The sequence below is a fragment of the Nelumbo nucifera genome, chromosome 3, assembly GCF_055504915.1.
Source record: "Nelumbo nucifera cultivar China Antique chromosome 3, China Antique-T2T, whole genome shotgun sequence".
Taxonomy (NCBI): Eukaryota; Viridiplantae; Streptophyta; class Magnoliopsida; order Proteales; family Nelumbonaceae; genus Nelumbo; species Nelumbo nucifera.
Window position 1 is genome coordinate 54,789,602 of NC_142651.1, and position 27,698 is coordinate 54,817,299.

At 40.2% G+C, this 27,698-nt stretch overlaps 1 protein-coding gene across 11 annotated transcripts in view; it reads right to left on the reverse strand.

Annotated features, from left to right (window-relative positions):
- LOC104600961 (putative inactive histone-lysine N-methyltransferase SUVR2) overlaps positions 1 to 27,287 on the reverse strand; it is a 63,503-nt gene extending 36,216 nt beyond the window's left edge. For 3 of the 11 annotated variants that reach the window (XR_016084022.1, XM_088901093.1, XM_010264133.3), the window contains exons 1-6: positions 27,093 to 27,244; positions 25,713 to 25,995; positions 25,576 to 25,614; positions 24,849 to 25,479; positions 21,575 to 22,830; positions 21,047 to 21,312 (exon numbers count right to left, since the gene is read on the reverse strand). Coding sequence is in view for 8 of the 11 variants with exons in the window: in XM_088901093.1 (XP_088757219.1) it covers positions 21,047 to 21,312; positions 21,575 to 22,830; positions 24,849 to 25,479; positions 25,576 to 25,614; positions 25,713 to 25,904 (2,384 nt within the window). In the remaining 3 variants the exon portion in view is untranslated. The other 8 variants (XR_016084023.1, XR_735802.3, XM_088901094.1 and 5 more) reach the window with 8 other exon arrangements.
- Between the last annotated feature and the right edge of the window lie 411 nt (positions 27,288 to 27,698).

Here is a 27,698-nt window from a genome sequence, read left to right on the forward strand (position 1 = left end):
GTTCTTCTATCTTTGGCTACTCACTCTGACTGGCCACTTTATCAATTGGATGTAAAGAATGCATTTCTGAATGGAGAATTAAATGAGGAGGTTTATATGTCTCTTCCTCTAGGGATGTATGAAGCAGATATGAAAGGAAAGGTATGCAAGCTGAAGAGATCTCTTTATGGACTAAAACAGTCCCCTAGAGCATGGTTTGAGAGGTTTAGAGTTGCCCTTGTTAACTTTGGCTATGTACAGACACAGTTTGATCATACTCTCTTTGTGAAGAGGAGTGGACTCCTGGCAGTATACCTAATTGTGTATGTTGATGATATTGTTGTGACTGGTAATGATGTTTCAGGAATTAATGATCTCAAATCTTTCCTCCATACAGAGTTTGTGATTAAAGATCTGGGGGAATTGAGATACTTCCTTGGCATAGAAGTTGCTAGATCCAAGGATGGGATTCGTATCTCCCAAAGGAAGTATGTTCTTGATTTGCTCTCTGAAACAGGGAAGATGGGTGCTAGACCAGTTGCTACTCCTATTAATATGAGTAATAAACTGTCTGCTTCAGATGGAACATTGTTAGAAGACAAAGGAGTCTTCCAGAGACTTCTTGGAAAACTTCTATATCTATGCATGACTCGGCCAGACATTGCATATGTTGTCAGTTGCATCAGCCAATTCATGCATGCTCCCCGAGACACTCATGTGGCAGCAGTAGAGCGAATCCTTTGTTATTTGAAGGGCTCCCTAGGAAAGGGAATTTTGTTTGCCAAGCATGGTCATATGAAACTTGAAGCCTATACTGATGCTGACTGGGCTGGAAACATTGATGACAGAAGATCTACTTCTGGGTATTGCAGCTTGGTGGCTGGTAATATTGTTTCTTGGAGAAGCAAGAAACAATCTGTTGTTGCTCTATCTTCAGCAGAAGCAGAATACAGAGCCATGGCACATGGAGTTTCTGAACTATTGAGGTTAAAATCATTGATGGAGGAACTGGGGATTGAGCATGACAAACCAATGATGTTATACTGTGATAATCAGGCCGCCATCAACATTGCTCATAACCCAGTGCAACATGACAGAACTAAACATATTGAAGTTGATAGACACTTCATTCGAGAAAGAGTGGCTTCGGGTGAAGTATGTCTTCCTTTCATCACCTCTGAAGGACAGCTAGCAGATTTTCTCACCAAGGGCATTCCCAAGGCAAAACTTCAGCATGATACTGGCAAGCTTGGCATGATTGACATTTATGCTCAGCTTAAGGGGGAGTGTAGAGAAGATGGGCCGAATGGGCCATAGGTTGTCTATCCTTTCATATGTTTATATTCTTTTCTGTAGTGGGCCTTATTCTGGGCCCATTCTTTCTATGTTATGTTCTTTTAATTCCTGGCCCAACTAAGGGCCTCTTTGTAAATTATTCAAGTTTAACTTAATAAAACAGTGTTAGGGAGTAAGAGGAGAGATTAAGTTTCGAAACTCTCTTTCTCTGAACCCTTATTGCCACCATCTTCTTCTTCATCTTCTCTTCCTTAGAAGAAGTATTTTCTGCTGTTTTCTTTTGATTTCTGCATCTATCCTAAACAGTCCTCTATTCTCAAGGACTGTTTTTCTTCTAATGGCAACTGCACAAAATCAAAGGGCAAAACACTTCGATTACTTAGACTAGAATAGTTCCTACATTGTTTAGCCAATCGACAACTTCTACATTATAGACATGAGACTTGAATAGACTTAAATAACTAAGGAAACAAGGAAGTTAACAAAAAAAATTAACAAAAAATCAAACGGCCTAGTTGACTATGCCAAAACATTATCCAATCCGTACACAAGAGACCTAGCATGACCAAAACAACTACTCTGGTGATGGGTAAATGTAGGGGAAACATTGAAAAGATATATCCTATTCACCAAATGACCAGTCAACCACCCTCCATCACCCTCCTAGAAACTAGATCCAAAAAATGACATGGATCAGGAAAAAATATAATGCAATAGATGACTCCTAGGTGGATTTTTGCAATATAACCAAATCTCAAACCAGATCTTAATAGTCAATGAATGTTAGAGGCGGTAAAGAGGACTAGGAGAAGGGTTTTGGTATGTAAGAAAAACATGAAGAAGGCTTATGATTTAATAGATTAGCAATTTCTTGAGCAAGCAATGGCAAGAGTAGGCTAGTTGCCTAGGCAATGGAATTTTTTTAAGTAAAAAACATACATCCTAGGGTAGTTCCTTAGGTTCCATAACCATATACCTTAATAATTATCCATAATTTTCATAAGAAAAGTATAAACTTCATGATAAAGTATAGAAAATCATCATATTCATGAAAAAAAATAAAAGAAAGAAGAGAAAATCCCAAACATATAGGGGTTGAACCCCTATTTGTACTACAGGAAAAGGAGAAAAGAAAAGAAAAGGTGCATGAAGAAGTGGAAGAAGAAAATGTGTTGATTAGAAAAATTTTAACTTCTTCCTTGTCTATTGGTTCAGGTTTTGAAGTCATTGAGAATTCAATACAGCATTTAGCAATGTATGTCTTGATTAAACCCTAACAAATAAGAAAATAAAAAAAAAGAAATTAGTATATAAACACACAAAATGAATATTTTAGTTTAATGATGTCTGTTTTATAATTATAATCTAAAAAACTTAAGAATATAAAAGTATTTTATTACACAATGTACAAAACTGCTTAGCGATTAGGCGAGGCGAGCCTCCAAGGCCACCTTGTCGCCTAGTCGCCTTGATAACTATGCTCAATTTTTTGTTCAATAAAGTAGTCAAAGATACTTTCCAACCAAGAAGGGTTGAGACAAGGTGGCCCACTCTCCTTTTCACCCTCAGTTTTTTTAGAAAGGTAAAGTATTTCAATGATCTTAGAATGCAAAACGAATTAAGAAAACCCTATAAAACAGGTTGGTATACACAGGGAAGGAAAAAAAAAAACAAAGTTATTCACTTTACACTACGGAATCAGTCCAAGAATATCTACCAAAAGGGTCAAAATCATAAAAGGAGTTGGTATTTCTTCCTCTAAACAACTTGCAGTTCACCAACCAAGAGAACATCTACCCCATAATTTTTTTTATCCATTACCTCTATACTTGCTTTGTTGTCAAAAATCCAAGTGTTCCCATCTATAATGACTAAAACACATCTGCAAGTACCCTCCATGCTACTTTCCCTTGTTTACTCAAACTATAGGTGTAATGTGGGCCATGCTGGGCTGGCATGGCCTACATTTTCGTGCCAACCGCACCATAACAGGCCATGCCAGCATGGCATGAAAATGTAAGGAGGGGAGCCTGGATCCAGCCCAGGCAGGCACGTTTTTATACCTAAGAAAAATTAAAAATTGAAAGAAAATTGAAAAATAATGAAAATTTAAAAAAAAAAATAACTTAACAAGAATACAAGAATTTTTCAGGAAAAGAAGATAAGTATACAAGAAATCAAGGAGTGTGTGATGACTAGGGTGATATTAGGGCTGCAAGTCGGGCCAGGTTAGGTCGGGTTGAGGCCAACCCTAGCCCAACCCTAAGTTCCAAAACCCCAACCCTAACCCTATCCCAACCCAACCTACCCAACCCTAACCCTAACCCTAACCCTAACTAAATTCCTTCAACCCTAACCCCACCCAACCCAACCGAAAGTCAACTTCGGGTTGGGCCCAACCCAACCTTCTTCCCATCCCTTAAAATCTTGTAGAACTTCTTAGTCTTAGATCTTAACTCAACTTTCATTACATATATCAATCCTATGTTTTATTAGTATTTGTTTGTTGATGTTTTTATTGGTTCTTTAAGTACAAAATTCAGAAAAAAGTGTTTGAAATGACTATAGTATATTATGATGAGTTATAATAGATCTTTGATGGGCAGCAAGCTATGAGTGGCAAACAATAGAGAGGAGATAAAGAATAAAATATTCAGAAAACATAAAATATGTTATCAAGGTTTTAGTATTTCCAATTAGGATTAAGTGAAGGAATTATCTTAAATGAAATAAATGTTATTATGTGGTAGTGGCTATACAACTATCATGCATCTAAACAAATCAATGTATGATCATATATAATAACATATATTTATACATGATATGTACTATAGAGTTGGATTCGGGTTCGGGTTGGGTTAGGATCGGTCGGGTTCATAAATTTCAACCCTAACCCTAACCCGCGCATCAACCTGACCCAACCCAACCTGACTTTTTCAAGTTGGGTTAGGGTTGGGTTCGGGCTAACCTGGCCCAAGTTGCAGCCATAGGTGATATATTGGTTAAAAACTGAGGACTGTTTTCACCAGTTTTCCTTTGATAATATTTGGAGAAATTGGAGGGCAGTGGCCAATCAATTCTCAGAAGGATAGAACACATCTAGCTTCGACACCGCCTCTAGAAGATTACTTAAAATTGAATTTTGATGGAAGCAGTCAAGGAACTCCAGGCCAGTCTGGTGTAGGAGGGGTGGTTCAAGACAAGGATGGGAATATCCTGGCACTTTTCTCAAGACCGGTGGGGGAAGGATATTTTATTACGGCTGAACTGCTTGCTGCAATGCAAGGGATCCAGATTGCTAACCAACTTAGCTTGGTAAATTTAATAGTAGAAGGAGATTCTAAGGTGATGGTGGGATGGCTGCAAAATCTGTATTCTGTTGCAATGCAAGGGATCCAGATTGTTCACCAACTTAGCTTGGTAAATTTGATAGTAGAAGGAGATTCTAAGTTGATGGTGGGATGGCTGAAAGATCTGGATTCTGTCCTTCGGTGTTCTAGAGATGAAATCAAGAAATATAAATGGTATACAAGGAGTATGAATGTAAGAGTACACTGGGTTAGGAGATCAATAAATTCTTTGGCTGATCTTTTTTTTTTTTTTGATACGTAATTCTTTGGCTGATCTTCTTGCAAAACAAGGTACAATAGGGATATTTTATACTGGGCTCAGCTGTAATTTGCTTTTAATCTGTTCAATTTGTTTTTATTTTGGGGCAGGCAGCAACTCACGCTTTTCCAAGGGAATACAAGATAGACAACAAATTGAAAAAAAAAATCTTACATTTTTATTTCATATTTATTTTAATGAAACTTGCAATGAAATTAAAAAAATACAATGGAATAAGAATAATATAGTATAATAAAATTGAGAACAAAAATTTGCAATAGAATTAGAAAATAAATCACACATGACTTACAAATAAAATTGTAAATCAAAATTTACAATAATATTAAAAGTTTGTACAATTATTGAATATTGGCCCCACTGTTCCACCACCTCCCTGATCTGCCATCTTCCAATGACCCATCAAATGAGGTGTCATGTCCTCAATCTTGTAGTCTATCCTCTACACCTAACCAATCGCTGAGGTATATGAACACCTACAGAGTTTCATTTGCATGTGGCTTCCCTCTTCATCTAATACCCCATTACCTGCAATAAAACAAGACTCTGATGCTACAGTGGCCACCGAAGGAGTTAGTAGATAACGTGACACAGTGGCAAAGACGGGATAATTTTGTTCATGTCCTTTCCACCAAGCAAAAATATCAAAATTATCTAATTCCTCAAATGAGAGGAAGTTTGTAATATTACTCTACAAATAAAAATTATGGTCATATGGTGTTGTTTGTTAAGTCTTTTTACGAAGATCTTCCGACAGCCTAGATAGCCAAAAGATGTAGTGAGATTTTGGGGTCTTGTCTTTAAAGATCTAGTCTACCATTATTTACAGAACTGTTAAATGAAAGATCTTAGGTGCAGAAAGAATCAAGTAAAATATCAACACCAGCTTGTTTTAATCATAGGGTCTAATATTGCAAATAAACAATATAAAGGCATTCATAAAAAAAAAACAATATAAAGGAGAAATACTCCCCCAAAATATTGGGAAAATGTTTCTCCTTTAATTTTATGTTCCATTATTTCAATAATATTTTTAAAATTGTCATCATTTCTATATTTTAAAAAATAATCACTAGTTACATATAATTAATTACGTAGTAATGTACATGAAGTTGGGTAATAAACACCTGAAAAATATTGGTAGCATCATAAAAATGTTGGAAAACTTCTTTTATAAAAATGGCAATATTCCAATTATCCTCACTTATAGCACCACTGGCATTCTGTCATTGTAAAACATGTTAAGAATTTCCCTATATGAGATGCAAACTTCCAACAAAAAAAAGGTGGAATTCCAACAATTTGAGCATCTAACATAAATCTTTTATGTGCTTTTCCATATTGAGAATAAAAGTTTTTAAAATCATGTTTTCTTGAACCAGAAGATCTAACAAACAAAATACATTTATTAATATCTGTAATATGTGGCGAAATAATGTTCAAACCATCTTGAACACATAAATTTAACATGTGACATGAACATCTTATACGAAATACGAAACAATTTTACATTTAAAATAGGTTTTCAATGAGATTTTAAAATATTTACAGCAACATCACTATCATTAGCATTACCAAAACTAATAGAAAAAGTGTTATTTTAAATACCATAAATATGTATAGTATTTAAAATACTATTTGCAATAGCTGAGCCAAAATGTGGCCATTCAAGTTTTGAAAAACTTAAAATTCTTTTTTTGTAAAAGCAATGATTCACCAATTAAATGCCAAGTGACACAAATATAACTAACACTATATTTAGAAGTCCAAATATCTGAAGTACGTGAAATTTTAGAAGAGTTGAAAGAGTAGAAATTAAAAGTAGGATTTACAAATGTTTGTAAAAATTTTACAAGCCCTATATCTTTAAAAACATAGAAATGGTTGTTCAGCATGTATAATATATTTAGCTAGTTCTTGTCTCCTTTTTTCATGATAATATTGAAATTTACCAAAAGAAAAACAGATGTTTGTGCAATTGGTTGTTCAGTATGTATAATATATTTAGCTAGTTCTTGTCACATTTTTTCATGAGAATATTGAAAATTACCAAAAAAACAGATGTTTGTGCATTTGTGTTTGATTTGGATCATTGTTTTTCTTCATGTGTTTCTCCATGTGTCTTTCTAAATGTCCAATGCCAACATTGCTTTGGTAACTAAAATCACTTGTGCATTTTTTGCAGGCAGCTCTCATGCCCTTTCCTTCAACTTCTTCTACAATAAAGCAAGCCCATATTTCATTAAATTTTCTCTTGCCACCCCTAGATCCACCAAGAATAGCTTCATTAGCAGTAACTATAGCACCAACATCAATGCTATCATATTGGGACTAGGCCTCATCGAAGCCATAGGAAGAGGGTGTTTGGGAAATGCCCTTTCCTTCAACTTCTTCTACGATAAAGCAAGCCCATATTTCATTAAATTTTCTCTTGCCACCCCTAGATCCACCAAGAATAGCATCATTAGCAGTAACTATAGCACCAACATCAATGCTATCATATTGGGACTAGGCCTCATCGAAGCCATAGGAAGAGGGTGTTTGGGAAGACCTGACCATTTTAATAAATTAGTTACATCTTACCCGCTCTATCAGTCCGGTATCCCAACTTGATTTCAATAAATGAAGCTTTTGAGCCTCACAAATTGCAGAGACACTTGAGCAAGCCTCCTCCTTATTGAAACTTGAAAAAGGTTGAGAATTAAAGAGTAAGAAAATATGAGTATGAGAGAGATTGATTGTTGTTGTGATGAAAATGAGCTAGGGTAAAGGTATTTATAAGAGTTGGGAGTTTTTTTCTTTTTTTTTTCTTGAAAATGGTAAGGTGAATTTTATTAAAAAGCCAGGAAAATAAACAAGTTTACAAGCGACCAAAAAGGCAAAAACAGCAACCCCAAGAGCCACAAGGACCTAAGCAACAAGGCAAAGCCCATAAAGCCTAGTCGACTCCCCAAAAAAGAGCTCAACCGCCCCCAAAAAAGCTAAACTAGACCTAAGTAGGGAAAAAGCAAACCATGAAAAAAGGGGAAAGCCACCCCTCTAGCGACTTGCAATACCCTTACCTCTGCCACTCCCACCCCTCCCCCTAAAGCTACATGCCCCTTGGGAAGGAGGATCTACAACTGTCAAATCATAAAGGTTTGTCTATAGCTTGGACTTCTTGCTCCCAAGAGGAAACACTATTGGATCAACAGAATAGCCGGACCAAGTATTCTATGTCTCTGACTCTACAGCCAACCTAGTGTGCAGATTAGATAGAGGTGGATTGGCCTTCGCTTCGCCAATGAGCTTAGAAATAGACCAGCCCTTGACTTGAGAATCCTGCTCAGTTAGATAGGACACCCCTGAGGAACTTTTCGAGACAAAACGCTTTATCCACCTGATCCACTAATTCAGCCGGTGCAGAGCTAGGCTCCCCCTCATGCACATTAGAAGGAGAATCATACAACTAATTAACAAGAGAGAAAGGCTCAACTTGGTCCGAGAAAGCTTCCGTGCCTAGCTACTTCCCAAAAAGATTGCCTCTACCACAAAAAGGGGGATCAATAATCGACTTGAACCGCTGCCAAATGAACTTCAAGGGGACTAAACCTTGGGACTTCATAGAGCACATGGGCTTCAAACCACTCCGCGGCAGGCCCAAACAAAGTTCTTGGCCATTAGCCAGAAAAGAGCGAGTGAACAAGTTGACCCGTAAGGGTGGGATCGGGCCCAAAGCAGTAAACCAGCCACCATTTAGTATTCCTAGTCTAATTGAAAAAAAAAAAAAAACAATGACTTTGAAATTTGAAATGCCTGCCCACTGAGATGAGTGAAGAGGGGTTGGAACCGATTGTATTGAGCATCTGTGTTTCAGAAGAAAAACACCCAACGGCACGATATCTAACGGCAACCCTACTGGTGATGGCACCAAAACAAGATTCCCTCCCATCATCACATGATACTAAGGGGAGGACATTGCCCTATCTTCCACCGACAATGGGATCGCTAGAATCTCCCCCCCCCACCCTCTTCACTAACAACACGGGACGGTGAATGCAACTTCTTCTTTCTTCTTTGCCTTCTTCGACGCCTCAACCATACGGAATTAGAAGGGTCCCCAATGATAAGAGGAGATCCGCCATTGCCCCCACTGGGAGCCCCAGGTCAAGAAACGGAGGTTTAGTTGGAGGTCGTTCAATTCTGGTAAAGTGAAACAAAACATAGGTCTACAAGACCCAGTTGCACATGGTGCAGCTCCAATGTTGACGATCAACCGGGGACTCAATGCCCTTGATGGCAATCCGGAGGTACCGAACACCCCACTACAAGCTCTATAGTTTTGGGGATATCTCACGCTACCCTACTCCAAACAAGCAGGCGAAGAGCATCAAGGTTCCTCCAAGCAAGGTTTGTTCGAATCCACAAATATAAAACCACCAACAACATCGTCGATATCCTTGAAGACTGTCAAACATCAAGCTAAAAGCGGAATCCAGAAGATTTGGATTCACCACTTGCCAAAGCCACTACTCAGCCTATCCGAGCAGCCAACCAGGGACCATCGTGACAAGGATAAGTGCAAGCCATTAAAACAAGGACTTCATAAATGCAAGGCTCCACGTGCTTCCTCCTCCGAAGCAAAATGATAAGCCATTTGTTTTCTTTAAGCCTTCTCATGGATGGCTTTTGCATGTTCCGCCACATAAGAGACTACTGTCATTTGATCTCTTCATCAATTGGGCAGCCACCTGAGAAGTGAAGCACCACGCATCTGTGAAGGAAGATTTCATGCTCCTAAATCCTATCCTCTACAACGAACACCTTAATCGCTCCTCCTTACACTTGCACCATCGCAAAACCTTCCACGGAAATGCCAAAATCCACCATCACTCCTCTAAACTAGTTGTAGGAGGCATTTAAGTCATTTAATTATCACGTGACCAAGATGCCCCTCAAAGTAGTTGTTTATAGTTGTTAGGGGGCATTTAAGTCATTTTTGCCCCCTAAGGCTAAATACACAAATGCCCCCACAAATTAGTTATTTATAGCTGTAGGGGGCATTTTTTATCATTTTGGGCCACCCAAAATTTTTCATCATTTCGGACCCAATGGCTATATACGAGTTGTGTTAGCTTGTGGGACTAAACCACTAGGCCCAACCCGACCCAAATTTGTGGGTTGTGCCAGCCCATATGCCAACAAAACTTAAACTCTAACCCCTCAAATCCCAACCCTTCAAAAAATTTTGCATTTGAGGCAAGGAGGCAACCTCTAACTGTAAAAAAGGCTATAATGTAGAAGCAAATGGTTGACAATCTCCAAATTTTCATCACAAAGCAATTTGTGTTAACAACTTGCATCCCTCTTCAAACAAGGTTGTCTAGTTAGAATTGTGTCCAAGATGGCCAACTAAACAAAAAAAAAACAACTTTAGATGGCACAACTGCACACCAAACTCTATTACTAGGGAAATCATACTCCATTTATCTATCCAAACTAGAAGGAGCTAACAAAGAATTGGCCAAATTTCTCCTAGACCTATCAATTATAATCTGAGTAAAGTTTCTATAACAAATCCATCATTGAGGTCACCTCCAATCATTCTGGCTTTCCTAAAAATGGGATTCCAATAATAGCATTTTGCACTTGGTAATACTGTAATAGTCAGCCATACATGCCTCCCTGTCTATAGCCACCTCAAACAGGGCAGAGAATAGGTCTTTAGAGGTCTGTCCTCACACGTTCTTCCAGAACCTGATTGTTTGACCATTGCCCACTATACATTTTAACCCCATATATAGCAGTTGTAGACTTTATCAACTCTCACCTCCACACAGTACAAGTATACAAATATAGGACTATCACCTGGTTTTTATCCTCATAGCTTAAGTTTTCAGTATATTAATAAAACCAAAAGCATTTATGCTTCCCTTTCTCATTCTTTCTTTTGGATCTATCACATGTCTCTTCATATTTGAGTGCTTCAACCACACCAATAGTTGAATTTCTAATCCAATTAGGAAGTGTTGAAATTCTCCATACTTTATTGTATAGTCCAGCCTACCCCTTATTGCTTTCTTGATAAAATCATCTTACATGTTAGTCAACTCCCAATACATTTTTTGGTAACTAGAAACTTTATTAATGTCTAAAAAATAATGCTTTACCGTAAAGTGTGCACTAAGTAGAATCCAGGAGGGTTTATGAGTGGAAAAATTAGAAAGGATAGGATAAGAAATGAAATCATTCTAGGAGTAGCTCCAATAGATATAAACAAGTGTAACGGGGACAGAAGAGGTGCGAGGGACAGGTTCATGGACGAGGGCAGGTTCAGAGTAGTAGGAAGGTGGAGGTCTGAGGTGTCGATCGAAGCCAAGACTTTCAAGTTCGAAGAGGAAAGGATCAAAGGTGAGGATGTTTTGAAAATCAGAGAGAATAACAGGGCGACTGTGTTGGTGTCAAAGGAAGTCTTAGTCTGGTTGAAAGGTTTCATAGATGGGGCTATCAACTCTGGTAAGGTGATTGGATGGACAAATTCATTGGCTGTACCAGGTAAGAAATATGTAACAGAATTGAAAAGAAACAGAAAGGGATGGTTTATCTCTGTGGTGGAGTTTTTTGGAACAAGTGGAAAGCAACTACTGTGTGTGCCAGAAGGGAGGCTACGGAAAGGGTGGATGGACTTTGTGAAGGTGCTACAGTCTTTTCTTGTAGCCTTGGAAGTGAAGAGAGCAGAGGGGGTGAAGAGAACTGGTCAAATTTCCAAAGATCAGGGTAAAAAAGCTCAGGAAGGGGCAGTTTCGTTTAGTTCCTCTGGGAGCGTAGAACTGCAAGGCACTCCAACTGAAGTGGTGGTTGCTTGCACGTCTAGTCTTCGAAGATTATTGGTAGGAGCAGGGAAGGATGAGTGGAAGAAAAGAAGGGTGTTAGTGGCCAATAGAGGAGTGACAGACTGGAGAAGGGTTCTGTGTACAGTGGCAGGGGAGTTAGGATCTGGGAGGGAAGCTATGTTGTTCCCTTTTGCAGAGACGAAAGCTGTGCTTGATGTAGGCGACCAGGAGCTAAGTTTTAAAGCAGTAGTGGTGGATGGAGTTCTGATACAGGTTCAGAACTGGAGTCCATTATGCAATGAAGACGAAGTCCAAGATGGTTGTGTCCGGCTGAAGCTTGTAGGCCTTCCATTTCACCTCTGGCGGAACTCTGTTCTTGAACACATCGCGCATTGTCTGGGAGGCATCTTGATGAAAGCTGATAAACGATTTTCTGGGTGTCGTGGAGCTACAGGTTGCTAGTGTAAGGCACGAGAACTTGCCGAGGGTCATTGAAATATGCTCGGATGATGCCTGGTACAAGGTGTGGGTGGCCTCTGAAGTTGAATGGTCGTGGTGGGGAGGTGTTCCTAAGGTAGAAGATGATGAACTGGCGGGGTGGTGGACACGTGGAGGGCGTATGTTGGGAGTCGAAAAGGTGGAGCAGATGAAAGGTTTTTTTGGGGTTACTGAGCCGGTTGGGGGAAACCAAATGACAAGAAATCCCTTTAAGGAAAATTTTTCAAATAGGTTTGAATTAAGCAACTTAATGGCGAGATTCTCTTCCTTTGCTGACGTGGCGAAAGGGCAGGGTGGGTTGGGGAGCCGAAAGGGTTGGTCTGAGCCGTTAAAGGTCACGCGGGCGGGTCAGGTGGGCATAACACCGAAAGGGGGATCCATTTGAAGAACCCACGTGATAACTTAAATCGTCACGTGGGTCGGGGCAAAGGGGCTTCTCTTGGGGCGCTGATAGACAGTGCTAATGGTCTATCATCGTCCTAAGTCGTGAGAAAGGGGGGGGGGGGGGGGGGGGGGGGCTTGTGCACAGCGGCAGAAGCTGGAGAAGAAACCGGTGTTGCAGTGGGTTTCCCGGCGATGTTTGGAGGAGCATAGCCAACTGTGACGCTCCTCAGAAAGGCCGAATCGAAGATTCTATAGGGACAGAACTGAAGAAAGGGAAGAGAAGGATGAAGGATGGGCGCAGTGCAGTGAAGGAGATGAAGAAGCGAAGGACCTTTCTGCTGATGGTACTAGAGTGGGCAGTGTAAACGACGAAGGTAGTTGTGCTGGTGGTGACGTGGATGGGTGGAATATTGCTAGCTTATTTCAGGGTGTAGGTTGCAATCGGGTCAACTCATTTCCAAGATTACAGAGTGTGCAAGGATTATCAGAAGGGGTAAACCAGGAGAACAGGAAGCTGAGCAGGAACACACCATCTAGGGGTGAACCAGGGGTAGAGGGGAAAGATCACTAGGTTGGCCAAAGGACAGAAGTACTTCCCAACCAACTAAGGGAGACAGATGTTTACCAACCTCTGGAACATGAGAGGGAGGCCGGGAGCAATCCTTTTCTAGCCTGTCCACCAATCCCAAGTAACCCAGTGAATTCGGTTTCTGCTACTAGTGTGTCTCCTCTGTCTTTGGTTCCAGATTCCGTTTCTGTCCCATGTCCTGTAGCCCATGAATATGCAGTCATGCTAGAAGGCGGGCTCTCCGAGGAGGGGGAAAAGGGGATGAAGGAAAGTGGGAAGGTGAGGGAAGGAAGGTTTAGGAGTGAAAAAGTGTGGGAAATCATTGAAAAAGTGTTTAAGTGGAAGGAAAATTGATTTGGAGGAGGGAAGGGGAGGAAGGAAGAGGGGAGGGGCTAGTGGAGAGGGGGGTTTGAGAGTAGAGATGGAGGGAAAGGAACAGGGAAGGAGGGAAGTAATAGGAGAGGGAGGTTGGATGGAGAGGAAAGAACAAAGGTGGGACCAGGGGAGAGGAAGAACGGGCAGATGGGCAGAGATGGAGGGGTTTCTGTAGGAAGGGTAGGGATGGAGGACTCGGTGAGAGAAGACTTGCTAGCTGAATTTATAGAGAAGTTGGGTTGTAGGTTGGAAGATTTGAATGTGTTGAAAGAAAGATTACAGAAGAGGAAGATGCAGATCATAACAAAGAAGAGGAGATTGAGTGAAGTAGAGAGATTGAAGAGAAATGTAGGAGACAACAATCTTGGGGTAAAAGGAGATAGGAGGAAAGGGAGAAAGTAGTTAAAGGTGGCAAGGGGTTTAAATAAGAAGTGGAATGAAGATCCTTAGTTGGAATGTGAGGGGAATTGGGAGTGCAAGGAAGAGAGCGACAATAAAAGATGTAATAAAACGGTTTGACCCAGACATCGTGTTGTTGCAAGAGTCTAAGAGAATGGAGTTTAATAACAATTGGGCACGGAGTGTTTGGAAAGCCAGGGGGATCAGTTGGGTGCCTGCTCCCTCTTGGGGTGCATCCGGGGGGATTGTAACAATGTGGAAGAGGGATGTGGTTGAAGGCCTGGAGGAGTTGATCGGAAGGTTCTCAGTTTCCGTGAAGTTTAAGCAACTTGAGGGTGATTTTACGTGGGTTCTCACAAATGTTTACGGACCGAATGACTACAGAAAGAGAAAGGAGTTGTGGGAGGAATTGGTGGATGTTAGAGGGTTGTGGGATGGGCCCTGGTGCATGGGTGGAGACTTCAATGTGATTAGATTCTCGGAGGAATCCAATAAGGTTAACCAGAGGGTGACAAAAAGCATGAGAAAGTTTAACAGCTTTGTGGATGACTTTGAGTTTAAAGAGATCCCCCTAGCCCATAAGACATTTACTTGGTCAAATCTCCAATCTAGACCCATTTGCTCTAAATTGGATAGATTCCTGTTCTCTCTGGATTGGGAAGTTCATTGGGGAACCTTGGCTTCTAGAGCTCTTCCAAGGGTGACCTCCGATCAACGGCCCACAGTGTTATGTAAGGAGGAAAGAAGGCGTGGAGGTCCTACCCCCTTTAGATTTGAAAATATGTGGTTACTCCACCCAGGGTTTAACAACAAAGTGAGGGAGAGGTGGTATGAGTGTAACCCATTGGTGGAATGGGAGGGGATGAAATTATATAAGAAACTTCAATTTTTGAAAGCAAAAATCAAGTGGAATTTGGTGGAGTTTGGGATGATAGAAAAAAGAAAGGGAGATCTGTTGGATAAGATTGAAAGCCTTGACTCTAAAGAAGAAAGGGGAGAACTTGGAGAGGAAGACATTGAGCTCAGGAGAGATTTAAGAAGACAGTTAGAGGACTGCCTGCACAAGGAGGAAATTAGCTGGAGGCAAAAATCTCGGTGTAAATGGGTGCAAGAGAGGGACAGAAACACTAGGTTTTTCCACTCTCTAGCAGAAGGCAGGAGAAGGAAGAACCTGATCTCCAAATTGGTAGTAGATGGAGTTGAGCTAGTGCATCAAGAGGAGATTGCCAGGGCTTGTGTGGAGCACTTCAAATCTATCCTAAGAAGGCCTGTGTGTAGAAGGGTGTGGGTAGAAGGATTGGATTGGCCAGATGTAGGGGTGGAGAACAGGAGAAGGTTGGAGAGAAGCTTTAGTTTATAAGAGATCCAGAAGGCTGTATTTTCTATGGATAGAACAAAAGCCCCAGGGCCGGATGGGTACACAATGGCTTTTTATCAGGACTATTGGGACATTTTGAAAGATGATCTTTTGCAGGTATTTGAGGAGTTTTACAGAAGAGGAATTGTCAATCCGGGTGTGAACTCCACATTTATAGCCTTAATTCCAAAAAAGAAATATGCTTCCCACCCGAAGGATTTTAGGCCAATTAGCTTGGTTAATAGCTTGTATAAGATCATTGCAAAAGTGTTGTCTTTGAGGCTGAAGAAGGTTTTGCCAGATATCATTGCACACTACCAAGGAGCTTTTGTGAATGGAAGACAAATTACTAATCAGATTTTAATTGCTAATGAGAGTGTGGAGAATTTTAAGAGGGATAAGAAGAAGGGAGTGGTTTGTAAGTTGGACTTGGAAAAGGCTTATGACTTGGTGGACTGGGAATTTTTGAGGAAAGTTTTGACTAAATTTGGGTTCAGGGCTAGATGGTGTAAGTGGATCAAGGGTTGTGTCCGGAATTGTCATTACCCAATGCTGGTGAATGGGACAATGGTAGACTTCTTTCCAGCCAGTAGGGGTATAAGACAAGGAGACCCCCTTTATCCTTTCTTATTCATTCTAATTGCGGAGGATTTGGGGAAATTGATTCACAGAGCAGATTCTAGGGGGCTCATTAGAGACTGGAGAGTTGGGAGGGCGGAAACCCCTCTTACTCACTTGCAGTTTGCTAACAACACGATTCTGTTTTGTTAAGGCGGTAATGTGAGCTTTATTAGGAATTTGAAGTCGGTGATACAACTGTTTGAGCAAATATCCAACTTGAAAGTTAACCTTGGGAAAAGTTGTGTTGTGGGGGTGAATTTGGAAGAGGGAGAGATCAAGGAGAGTGCTGAAGTGTTGGGGTGTGAAGTCTCAGGTTGGCCTTTGAACTACTTAGGGTTTCCTTTAGGGGATAATCCCATGAGAGAGAGCTTTTGGAACCCGGTGGTGGAAAGGTTCAAAAAAAGACTGGTGTCATGGAAAAAGAACTACCTCTCTCTTGGTGGGAGAATTACTCTTATTAAGGCCACGCTTGCTAATTTACCTATCTTTTTCCTGTCGGTGTTTAAAATCCCAGTGAAGGTCGCTAATAGATTGGAGAAGTTAATGAGAGATTTCCTGTGGGAACCGAGAGAGGAAAAGAGAGATCATAAAGTGAGCTAGGAGATAGTCTGTAGGAGTAAGACATGCGGTGGCTTGGGGCTTGGGAATATTAGGAGATGACTCTGTTGGGAAAGTGGTTGTGGAGATTCCCCTTGGAGAAGGAGAAGCTTTGGGCTAGAATAGTGGCAAGTATTCATGGGTTGGAGCATAATGGATGGGACGCTGGAATCAGAACTAGGACCACAAGCAATTCTCCTTGGAAAGCCATTCATGACCTACTACCAGTTTTCTCCCCTAATATCAGGTATGATTTGAATTTCGGTAACTCCATAAAATTTTGGGAACAAACCTGGGTGGGGAGTGCCCCTCTAAAGGATCAGTTTCCTTCTTTGTTTGCTCTTTCTGATTTGAAAAATGAGTCAATCTCGTCTTTTACCACCCCGTCCTCTTCCTTTTCTGGGATTGGGTGGAACTTGGGTCTAAGAAGGGATTTGAGAGACTCAGACTTTGACATTATTTTGAGCCTTATTGCAATTCTTGATAACGTTGTCTTAGACCCCACTAGGGCGGATTCTAGAATTTGGACACCTTCTCCCAATGGCATTTTTACTTGTGCTTCTTTCTTCAAAGTCTTAAGTCAGTCCACCAGTCCTACCTTCCCTCCTTTTCCCGTTGATGAGGTTTGGTGCAGAGCAATACCTCCTAGGGTTGGTAGTTTTTGTTGGGAAGCCTATCTGGAAAGAATCAACACTGGTGATTTACTCCAAAAGAAGAGATCCAATACTTGTTTGTCACCTTAGTGGTGTGTTCTTTGTAAAGCGGATGGAGAGACTGGTTTTCACCTTCTGGTGTCTTGCCACTTTGCGAGGTCAATTTGGGAATGGGCTTTGTCCCTATTTGGTTGTAGTTGGAACCCCCCATCAGACTTGCAAGGCCTTTTTTCCCTTCTTTTTTCAGGTGGCGGATAAAAAGGGAAAGGACTGTGGAGAGGACTAAGGGTTGCAGTATGTTGGACACTTTGGGAAGAAAGAAACTCCAGGATATTCTCAGAAGCTCAGAGAGGAGCAGCAGATCTGAGGGCTATCATTCATATTAGGGCAATACAGTGGCTGAAATCTTTGGAGCTTTTCACAGATTACACTGTGGATGACATGTTGAAGAAGTGGGGTGAAATTGCAAGTTGCACACAAACTAAGTCAGTAATGAGTGTGGCTTGGACCCCTCCACCTAGTGGATTCGTGAAACTAAACTTTGATGGGTGTAGCAGGGGAAATCCGGGACAATCGAAAATTGGGGGTGTTTTTAGGGATGAAAATGGGGTCATTTCTGCCATGTTCTCAGGCCCAATTGGAGTGGGTGACTCCCTTAGAGCTGAGATCTTTGCAGTTATGGAAGGAGTCCAAAAAGCTAAGGAGTTGAACATCAGGAAACTCTTAATTGAAGGGGATTTAGAGGTGGTGATAGGGTGGCTGATTAAAGATCACAATGGCTTATGGAAGTACAATAATGAGAGGAGGAAATTCAAGTGGTTGGTGCGGGAGATGGAAGTTAAGATACGTTGGGTTAAAAGATCAGCTAATTCCCTAGCTGACGGTTTAGCTAAACAAGGGGCAGAAAGGGATTCACTTTTTTGGGCCAAACTGTAACTTTAGTGTGTTTTCTTTCTTTTCTCTTTCTTTTTTTCCTTTTCTTGAGGTTCTTTGTTGCTCTTGGAAGATAAGTGTGTTTGTCTTCCTATTGTAAATCTTCTATTGATGAATTAATGAAAGTGTTATTGATCAAAAAAAAAAGTGTGCACTAAGTAGACCTTTTTAAATGATAGGATAGGCCCAGCTACCCATCACATTTTCAAACATTCGACATCATGGGTGATGACCCACCCCCCTCCCCAATACAGAACTCTTCTATATACCCATTGCATAGATAATTCATCAACTGAACTATTGCCTGATCTTGGGGTCCAAATAAATGTTGTCCGCAATTCCCTAATCAACTATAGTGTTTCTCTCACTTTAATGCCCATGAATCCAAGATGAGCCAAACAACAACCATCCTTGAATCACCTTACCAGCCCTCACTACACATTCCATAATCTATGATCATTATATTAATCACCATAACCAATAACACCAACTTACTTCACCTTTAAGTTGAACCACGAAAGTTGCATTAGAAATAGAATCAAAGCCATCCTAATTTCAGGCTGGTATTATAGAAACTCACTCCTATCAGCCCTAAAAACCCTACCAAAGACACTATAAAACTATCCTATTTTTTTGATAAGATATGAATTTTATTGAAATTAAAGAGAAACAAAAGAAAGGCACAAGGTGGAAACTACAACCACAGAGGCACAAGTTGCAACCTCAATGAGTAAAAAGCAAATTACAACTGTGCCCAAAATAACTGATTCTTGTGTACGCCATGCTTAGCTAAGCAATCAGCGACCCCATTGGCCGATCTTCTTTCCCAAGGAAACCTTACTTCAATGCTTGTGGTTAGCCATTTTACTCTTCACAAAGCCCCCCTAAATGGCCAAGACGCTTTATCTGGTTCCCTTAGCCACCTAATTACCAGTTTAGAGTCACCTTCAACTAGTAATCTGCCAAAGCCCAACTCTGTAGCAATCTCCACTCCTTGTAAGACTGCAAGGAGTTCCGCATTCACAGCATTCCCTACTCCAATGGGACCTAAGACATCAAAGGAGTAATGCGATAGAAGTCAGAGGCTTTAATCCACTTTATAGCCCTGTTGAGTAGACACTCCCAAACCGTAACCTTATCTCTCTCCTTATCATTGAATATTCTAGCATTTCTTTCCTCCCAAACTGTCCATAATAGAGCCGCCCTAACACATCGCCACATAATCTTACCTCTCCGCTTAGGCCATCTGAAAGTTGTAGGGTCAAAGAGGCTACTAATCTGTGAAGGCTCAGTCCACCTACAACCAAAAATCTTTTCCCAGAGACCAACAAAGGGGCGAGATTAGTAAATGGTAACAGCTTTCTCCATTAGTTTTGCAAAGTATACACCAGTTTGGGGAAATACTAAGACCAGGTCTTCTCTTTTGCAAGTTGTCCAAGGTGTTTAACTTTCCAAGAGACACTTCCCAACGAAAAGCCCTCACTTTAGGAGGAATTGGTCTAGAGCAAATTTCCTTACAAAAAGACAAGTGGGGGTTAGACATAGAGCACAAGGAAGAAAAGGAGGCACAAGAGAAAGAACCCAATGAGTTGGGGGTCCAAACATGCGCATCAGGTTTAGAAGGGTCCAAGCAAATAGGTTCAAGAGTCTTGAGAAGCAAGGCCACACAATCAATCTCTAAATCCCTCAGGTCTCTCCTAAAACCCAAGTTCCAATTAAAACCCAAAGAATGAGAAAGGGACAACAAGCTTTGAATGAGTTCATTTTTAAAGATAGAAATGCCAATCCAGATGTCTTCCTGGAATAGAACCTTTTCACCAGAGCAAACGGCATACCTGATGAGGCTCAAAAAGTGGGGGAGAACCTCATTTATAGCCTTCCACGGAGAGTTCAAGGTGGCCCACTCAGATACACCAGCATCGCAACCATTATCTGCACAACCATGGATACTTCCTACAACCTTGTGCTAGAGCCTCTCCTTCTCAAGAGGCCACCTCCACAATCACTTAGCAAAGACATGTTTTTCTTCCTTAGGTTTCCTATACCCAAACCCCCCTCCTCCACTTTCCTGAACACTAATTCCCACCTAACCAAATGGTCCTTTCTTCCTTCACTAGGCTCCCACAAGAAATCTCTCATGATCTTTTCTAATCTCAACACCTCCCTTTGAAGCAACCTAAACACTGAGAGAAAATAGACTATCGGGTTTGCTAATGTGGCCTTAATCAACAGCTCAACGCAATTCTACCCCCGAGTGAAACATAATTTTCCTCCACGCTGCCAATTTCTTCGCACAGTTTTCCACAATTGGGTTCCAAAATCTTCCTTCACAAGAGTTATCTCCTAAGAGCATGCCTAGATACTTCAAAGGCCAGTTAGAGATGGGACATCCTAGAGCCCCTCCTCTACCTTCCAATAACTCCTGCAAATTTAACCTCGCCACACAACACTTACCAAAATTGACTTTCATCTTAGAGATAACCTCAAACAATTTTGTCACCCTTCTCAAGTTCCAAGCCTTGTGTGGGTCCCCACTCTCACAAAATATTATTGTATCTGCAAACTGTAGGTGAGTGACCAGAACATTCTCTCTACCCACCCTTCAGTCTCTAAAGAGATCCAACCTATCAGCTCTCAAGATAAGCATGCTATCCTATTTTCTTCCCACAGTGGATCTTGATTTTCCTAACAATTCTATATCAGAATGTCAAAACATATTTTTCTTCTGATTGTTGGATATCAAAGTATAAATGGAAAAAGGAATTGGCATGAGAAATCTTTAATCCAACTCAAAGCAAGGTATTTGGATACTTCAATAACATATTTGGTTACCCTCCTTTTCTTTGTGTTTTTTGTGTCTGCTGTGCATGTGACTGTGTGTGACAAACAGGGAAAGGAATTATTTGTCTCATTGCCTCGATTTTTTCATGAAGTAATAAAGGATCACCTATGATTAATAAATCTTGCAACATTTCCATAATATGTAGCATCTAAACATAGGGCCTCTTCATCTTTTAATACTCCTTCTGAACCCCAATCAGCATCTAGTAATACTGGATAGGTATGTCTCTTGTTCCGAGTGCTTTGCGTATTTCGCTCGTATAGCTCCATGTTTGTCAATATTTCCCCAATATATTCACATACAAAAGCACCTCTGGGAAGGCCCTTAAGGGTTCGGAGACCCCAACCTTTCTCTTCAGATGTCAAGAAAACCTGGAATACAAAAATATTGAATTATTGTAAATAACAGAACATATATAAGCATAAATATAGAGCTAAAATGCTCTGTAACCAGCTTCTGAAAAATCATATCTACCACTGGTCTGAAGAGAAATCATTGTTTCAAAAGTTCAAATATATAAATAATGTTAAGAAAAAATCCTAAATTCAAGCTCTAATATAAGAATTGAAAAGCAAAATCCAACTCCTAATGAACTAGCATCCAGCAAGAAAGATCCCACAGATAGAGCCTTACCTGTAAATTGCATGTTATGCCACGCTGCACCACTCGATTTCCACATTGCTTACTGCAGCCACATTTACTCCAGCACTCTTTAATAAATCTCCTCACTAGGTGGCCCTTGCAAGTGTCGGGTATATCCTCATTCTTGGACCTCTCTAGGGGGCAGTCCTTACAATAAAAGAGACGGTGCTGTTGAGGATCACGATTCATAGAAATTACCTCATCTAGAAACTCCTTCTTAACTAAGCCTTCCCGGTTATAGGCAAACTCTCCACCAGTTTCACGTGCACATGCACAAGGAATGGATGATGACAAACAATCCCCAAAACAACTTGAACAACAATCTTCATCTGCAATTCGAGCAAGTGAGAAGTTGACATACCCGTGTTGATAAACTATGTTCTTTGGTATGTAATAAAAAGTTGGTGGATACTGCTCATCACTGATCTCATTGGCTACTGAAATTCTGACTTTTTCTTCACCTTTGGATATGTCATTGACATCATGAAGAGGTTTTACATCATCAAAGGAAATTTTCCGTTGCTGAACAACCACTACACTACGTGAATTTGAAGATTCTGGACCTTTCACCTCTTTTTTCTTCTTATTCCTTTTATCACTAGAGCTCCATGCAACATTCCAGTAGGATTCTAGACCATTCAAACCTAGAAGCCTTGGTTTTTGGGATACAGGCACCCTAATAGAAGAATGCAAATTTGTAGATCCATTTGAAGAACTTTCCGGCATGTGGAAATTGCTCAGATTATTATACTTGGAACCAAAACCTTTTCGACTATCAGAATTTTGCAATGAACCAAGTTTTGGCAACATATTAGTTAATCTTTCTTGTTTATCACCAGAAGAATCAGTACCCTGTTCCAAAAAGCACAGACACAATTCCTTCATCAGCTTCATCAGAGAAAAATCAGGCTCAGCAATTCTATAAGATTTGCGACATTTATCTTCCACCATCTTTAGAACCATATCTAGATTTGGCATGTGAAAGTCTGACCGTCCAAGGTCAGACCTATAGCTAAGAGAAATTTTGACCTCTCCCAAGGGTGATGAAGCAATCTCAAAATTAGCAAGAGATTCCTCCTGGAGGTTTGGAGGCTCAAAATTACTTCCAGACTTGAATGCAATGTTCCCAACACCATCATTTCTCCCTTTTTCTTCCACGTTTTTAGACAACACAGGTTCCCGTCCATCTGCCTTGGTAGAACCAACTCCAACTGAATAACTCCCCCTATTTACTGGATCTGGGATAGCTGTGAAAAACAAAGCTAGCCAGTTAAAAATCCATTAAGCATTGCCTTATTCTCCAATCAAATTAATATAAGGCATATATGCAACTTATTCAGCAAGGTTTGAGAAATCAACAAGCTTACTACTTTTAATAACAACAACAATGGAGAAATGGTCAAGGCTAAAACAAACAGTTTAGCTGCAAGGCAATGCTACACCTCTAATAGATAAAACAAAACTTTTAACTTATACATAAATAGGCAACCATACCTGTGAGGGAGTTTGGATGGGCTCCCCACAGAGCAACCCACATGCACATCCAACCTTGCATTGGGAACATCTCCCCATTACAAGTACGGGAGATGTTTCCAATGCACGGTTGGATGTGCATGTGGAGTGCGCTCTATGGGAAGCCCATCCAAACTCCCTGTCAGGCTGTTTGCCAAGGAAGATGGCACTTTTTGGGGTGGAGGGTTACCTAGCTTAAATTCTGAGTTATAAAGGTACCCCCACCTAGGGTTTTGACTTTTGAGGAGAGAGAAGGAAAGAAGGGAAAAAGAGGAGAGGGCCCTAAACCTTTTTCTTTTCTACAATTGTTCTCACTCTCTATTAAATAGAGCAAAGGACCTGCCCCTTGGTATGTAAGTATTTGTGTTTTTCCTTTCATTATTCTATTTTGATCTCTAATCCTATATTTTATTAGTAAAAAATTAGACTTCTTTAATAGCTAATAACAGTTTTTGGCATATAATAGTTCTATTAAATACTTAGGTTGTAATAGTCTGTTTGAAATATTGCAATTAATGGATTTAACATGCTATTGCTTTTTGCATATGATGATTTACTACAAAACTGTTTATCATTTAGGAAAAAACATTGCTATTATTCAATTTTCGTACTTGCTGGTTGGAGTAAAGAAATAGAAATCAACTTAGAATATGGGTTTCTTCTTTTTCAAATTCCATGCATATTGGGGCATCTAGACAATTAGGTGTTACACTGTTACCTGGAATCACCAAGACGCCTTAAAAACCATGAAGACAACATGGCACAATAAACAAATCAATCATTTATACTTTATCATGAAACACTAGAAAGAATAGTCATGTTACAGTTCCTCTACTAAATGGTAGAGGAAATGTAAAAAAGGGGGGCAGCTCAATGAACAAGGCTCCCACCAATGCAGGGTCTGAGAGACAGATGTACACAGCCTTACCCATGCAGAAAAACTCAAACCATTTCTACAATCAAAATAATAGCATCCAGGCATCTTAGTTGAAGAAGGCTTTACACTTTGTGCCACACATACTTGGGTGTTTTTTACTTGGGTGGAGGTAAGATTAGCAGAACCTTATTATTATAGCATTTGCTATCCTCATCCAGTGCATTAGTTTTTTTTGTCTAGCATGTCAGTGTCTATAGTCTGATGACAGAAGCTTTTGTCATAGCAGTGTGCTCTTGTCACGTGACAACAAGGAACCACCAACTATAGCATGCATGCAACCCCCATCCTAAAAAACTGACAATGTGATCTGTAAGATGTTATATTGTTAGTTTTGTGTTTCAGTGTTGAGTTGGTAGTTAGTAGTTATTTAGTGGTGTGCGCATGTTCTGGGTGCATGGTCCCCAATCCACTCATCTCCATGTAAATATAGGGGGAATGCATAGAATGAAAAGAGTAGTCTGATCTTTTGTTATCAGAAAGTTGGCTCATATAATGAGTTGGAGGTCTGGTTGTCCCTCAAATGGTCACCTTTTCATCTGTCGCTTAGAATTCTCTAAAAAGAGGCAGACCCAAGAAAAAGAAGCAGTGGCTTGCTAGAATCCATTCCGAGGTTTTCAACCAAAACTGTGACAGCTCTCCTCATCTACTGCACTAGTTTTTCTTCTAGCATGAGTGTCTATAGTCTGATACGCTAATTGTGCAAGCATAACCCAACTCTTTTGTCTATTTATAATTTGCTTTTCAGTTTCTTATGGATCCCTGCATCAAACCTGACTGAACAACAAGGTATTTAATATAAGTAGAGAGATGATCTACCTTTATTTTTCATGAGACCTTGCTCAGGTGGGCAGATCATAGCAAGTGGAAGTTCAAACTGTGGCAACTCATCAGTGAATGGCTCACTTTTCGGCTTCATTAAAGCATTATAACAATGAGAATTAGGCTTTTCTTTGGGCAAAAGAACATTTCCTGGCTCAATATTTGACTCTTTTAAGCATACTGCTAGAGAGAGTGATCTTTTCTCCCTAGGGGAAATTTGAATTGAAAGAAGCTCTTTTCCTTTGTCTCTATGATGTATCCGAGGGGTGACAGCATCAGATTCAGTTCTTCTGTTCCTAAGAAATTGCGGGCATGTTTCTGCCTCTTCCTGCTGAGGACAAGGTTGAGGCAAGGCACGTTCCTTTCTTCTGTCCCTAAGATGTGTCTCAGGTGACACATATTTGGATTCAGATCTTTCATCTCCTTGAGATGACTCCTCTTTTTCCTGTGTAGAACAAGATTGGTCTGAAGCAGTGCCTGATTTTGCCTTTCTGGAAGAATTTTCACCTAGTGCCAGGCCAGAGATAACAATAGAAGATGATGCATGGCGTCTCAAACACAGCCTTTTATGTGGATGTTCAGAGTCATCATGTAGTAGATATTCTGTCCTTACATCATCAGTTGTCTGCTAAACAAGGTCAAGGGCAACATCAATTAAGAGTGTATAAGGGACTCAAAATCAAGCCAAACCAGTGAAGCGAGTAACAAGAAATAGACTACATACTTCAATATTCTCAACTCTCTTAATCGTCCTTTCTGCTGCCTGATAGTTGAGACCAATAAGTTCAAACATATTGAAAGAAATGTAAAACAAAAAACTAAAATGCGTAAAATTATCTGAAAGAAGGAAAACAAAATGACCTGAGTCTCCTCATACTCAAATATAGCATCTGCAAGAGCTCTATAGTTTTCTTCTTCAATAAGTTCCCATTTTCTTTCATACAATTTCAATAGATTTCTCAGGACAGGTCTTACAGTGTCTTCAGAAATGCCTAGAGCTTCCATAGCACTAAGGGCCTTAGCTACTCTTGGGTTAGGACCTTTACGTGACATTTCGTGTCCAAAACCTAGAGAAACCTTAATGCCAGAACTAACTCATCACCTCTGCCACACTCTTTCTCTACGGAGTATTAGTGCTCCAAACCTGTAGACACATTTGGGCAGACCAATAAGAGGCGGGGAAGACAACAAAATCCAGAACAGGCGTACTTAACTAGGACTAATAAGTAACCAAAAAAAAAAAGAAAAAGAAAAGAAATCTTGTCATTGATTCATTGAATGCTGCAAGAGATTTTTCCTACACTGAAAGATTAGAAAATACGGAGCTACCAACAAATAATGCGAAAGGCCTAGAAAAACGAAGTTCATAGACTGCAACAATTAAGCTGATCAAAAAACAAAAAGACTGCAACAATTGCAAAAATGGTACAAGAACTACTAGGAATTAGGCTTGCAATGACATAAGCTATTAACAAGAATAGAAACTTCAATTTTAGTCAATCCAATACCTCCAGAATCTCAAGGAGAAAAGACCAGAAAAAGAAAACCATTTGAGATAAAAAAAAAAAGAGCTGAAACATGTAAATTGCAAAATCAAAATAAAACGCATGACCCCGTATGACATTCAAATCAACAGAGAAGTACAACAACCATTAGTAGTAAAATAAGACACTTAGATATTGATCAAAAAAAAAAATGAGACACTTAGATTCTTAAAGGAACATGTATAGAAATTTCAAGACATGACAATAAGGAACTCCGCAAAAAGTCAACCTAACAATAAAATACATAAAACAGACGACAACAAGCAAATTTTCAAAAGGATAAATAGCACAAGAACAAAACCCAAAAACATATAAAAAAGCACAACATATCGAACAACTTGGGAAAAATCACTGAAGTACATCTTCTACCACTAATTTAACACAAGAAAAGGCTTTAAAGAGCAGTATTTTACTTTCGACTTTCGAGTGAATAAGAGCTCTCGAGTTTCAAAGATAGTATGAAGAGAAAAACAGAAAAAAAGTAGCGAACAATCATAATAACGTTAACGGCGAAGTTGCAGTAATGCACATTGAAAAAAGCACAAAACTCATCCCCGAAAAAATAGAGTAGGCAGAAACTTCTGATACTAGTTCCAAGTTCAATCAAAGGCGAATAAAAAAACACTACACACGAAACCATTTCGATCAAAAAACATCAAGAACAGAAAAATCAAAACAAATATCAATTAATACAAACCACGTATGTACAGCACTTGCGAAAAATGTCGATAGAAAAAGGAAAGTGAGAGCTAGGGCAAACCGGGAAAGAACTCAATCAAGAAAACTTGCAGAGTAAGCAAAGAGGAAACTGACGATACGAGAGAGTTGCATGAAAAGGGAATGAAGCTAAGAGAGAGAGAGAGGGACGTGTAAATGCGAAAGTCCTTTCCGTGTATGCAAGCCCTTTACATGCTTAGATACATCATATGTCTTATACCGTTGGATGGAGCATATGGTGTTTGAAGAAGAATCTCGATTTCATCTAGCGGTTTAAACTCTTAAAAGTAGGTAAGGTATACCTATCGCACGATCCGCAATGTACGTACGGATTTTAAGATGATGTTTGCTAACATGCGCCTTAGTGTTAGCATAGGAAATTACTGCGCATAATAAACCAAAACTGTCCGATTCAATCGACGTCCTCCTCTTCATTGAACGGTGCATATATGATACATCCTGATGTGGGCTAGCCAGGCCCAGCCCATTACGGGCTGGGAGGCCCGGCCCACTAACGCTTGACAGCGCCAGCCACAAAAGAGGAGCCCTACGGGCAGTTAGACGTATTCACAAGGATTTGTCGCCT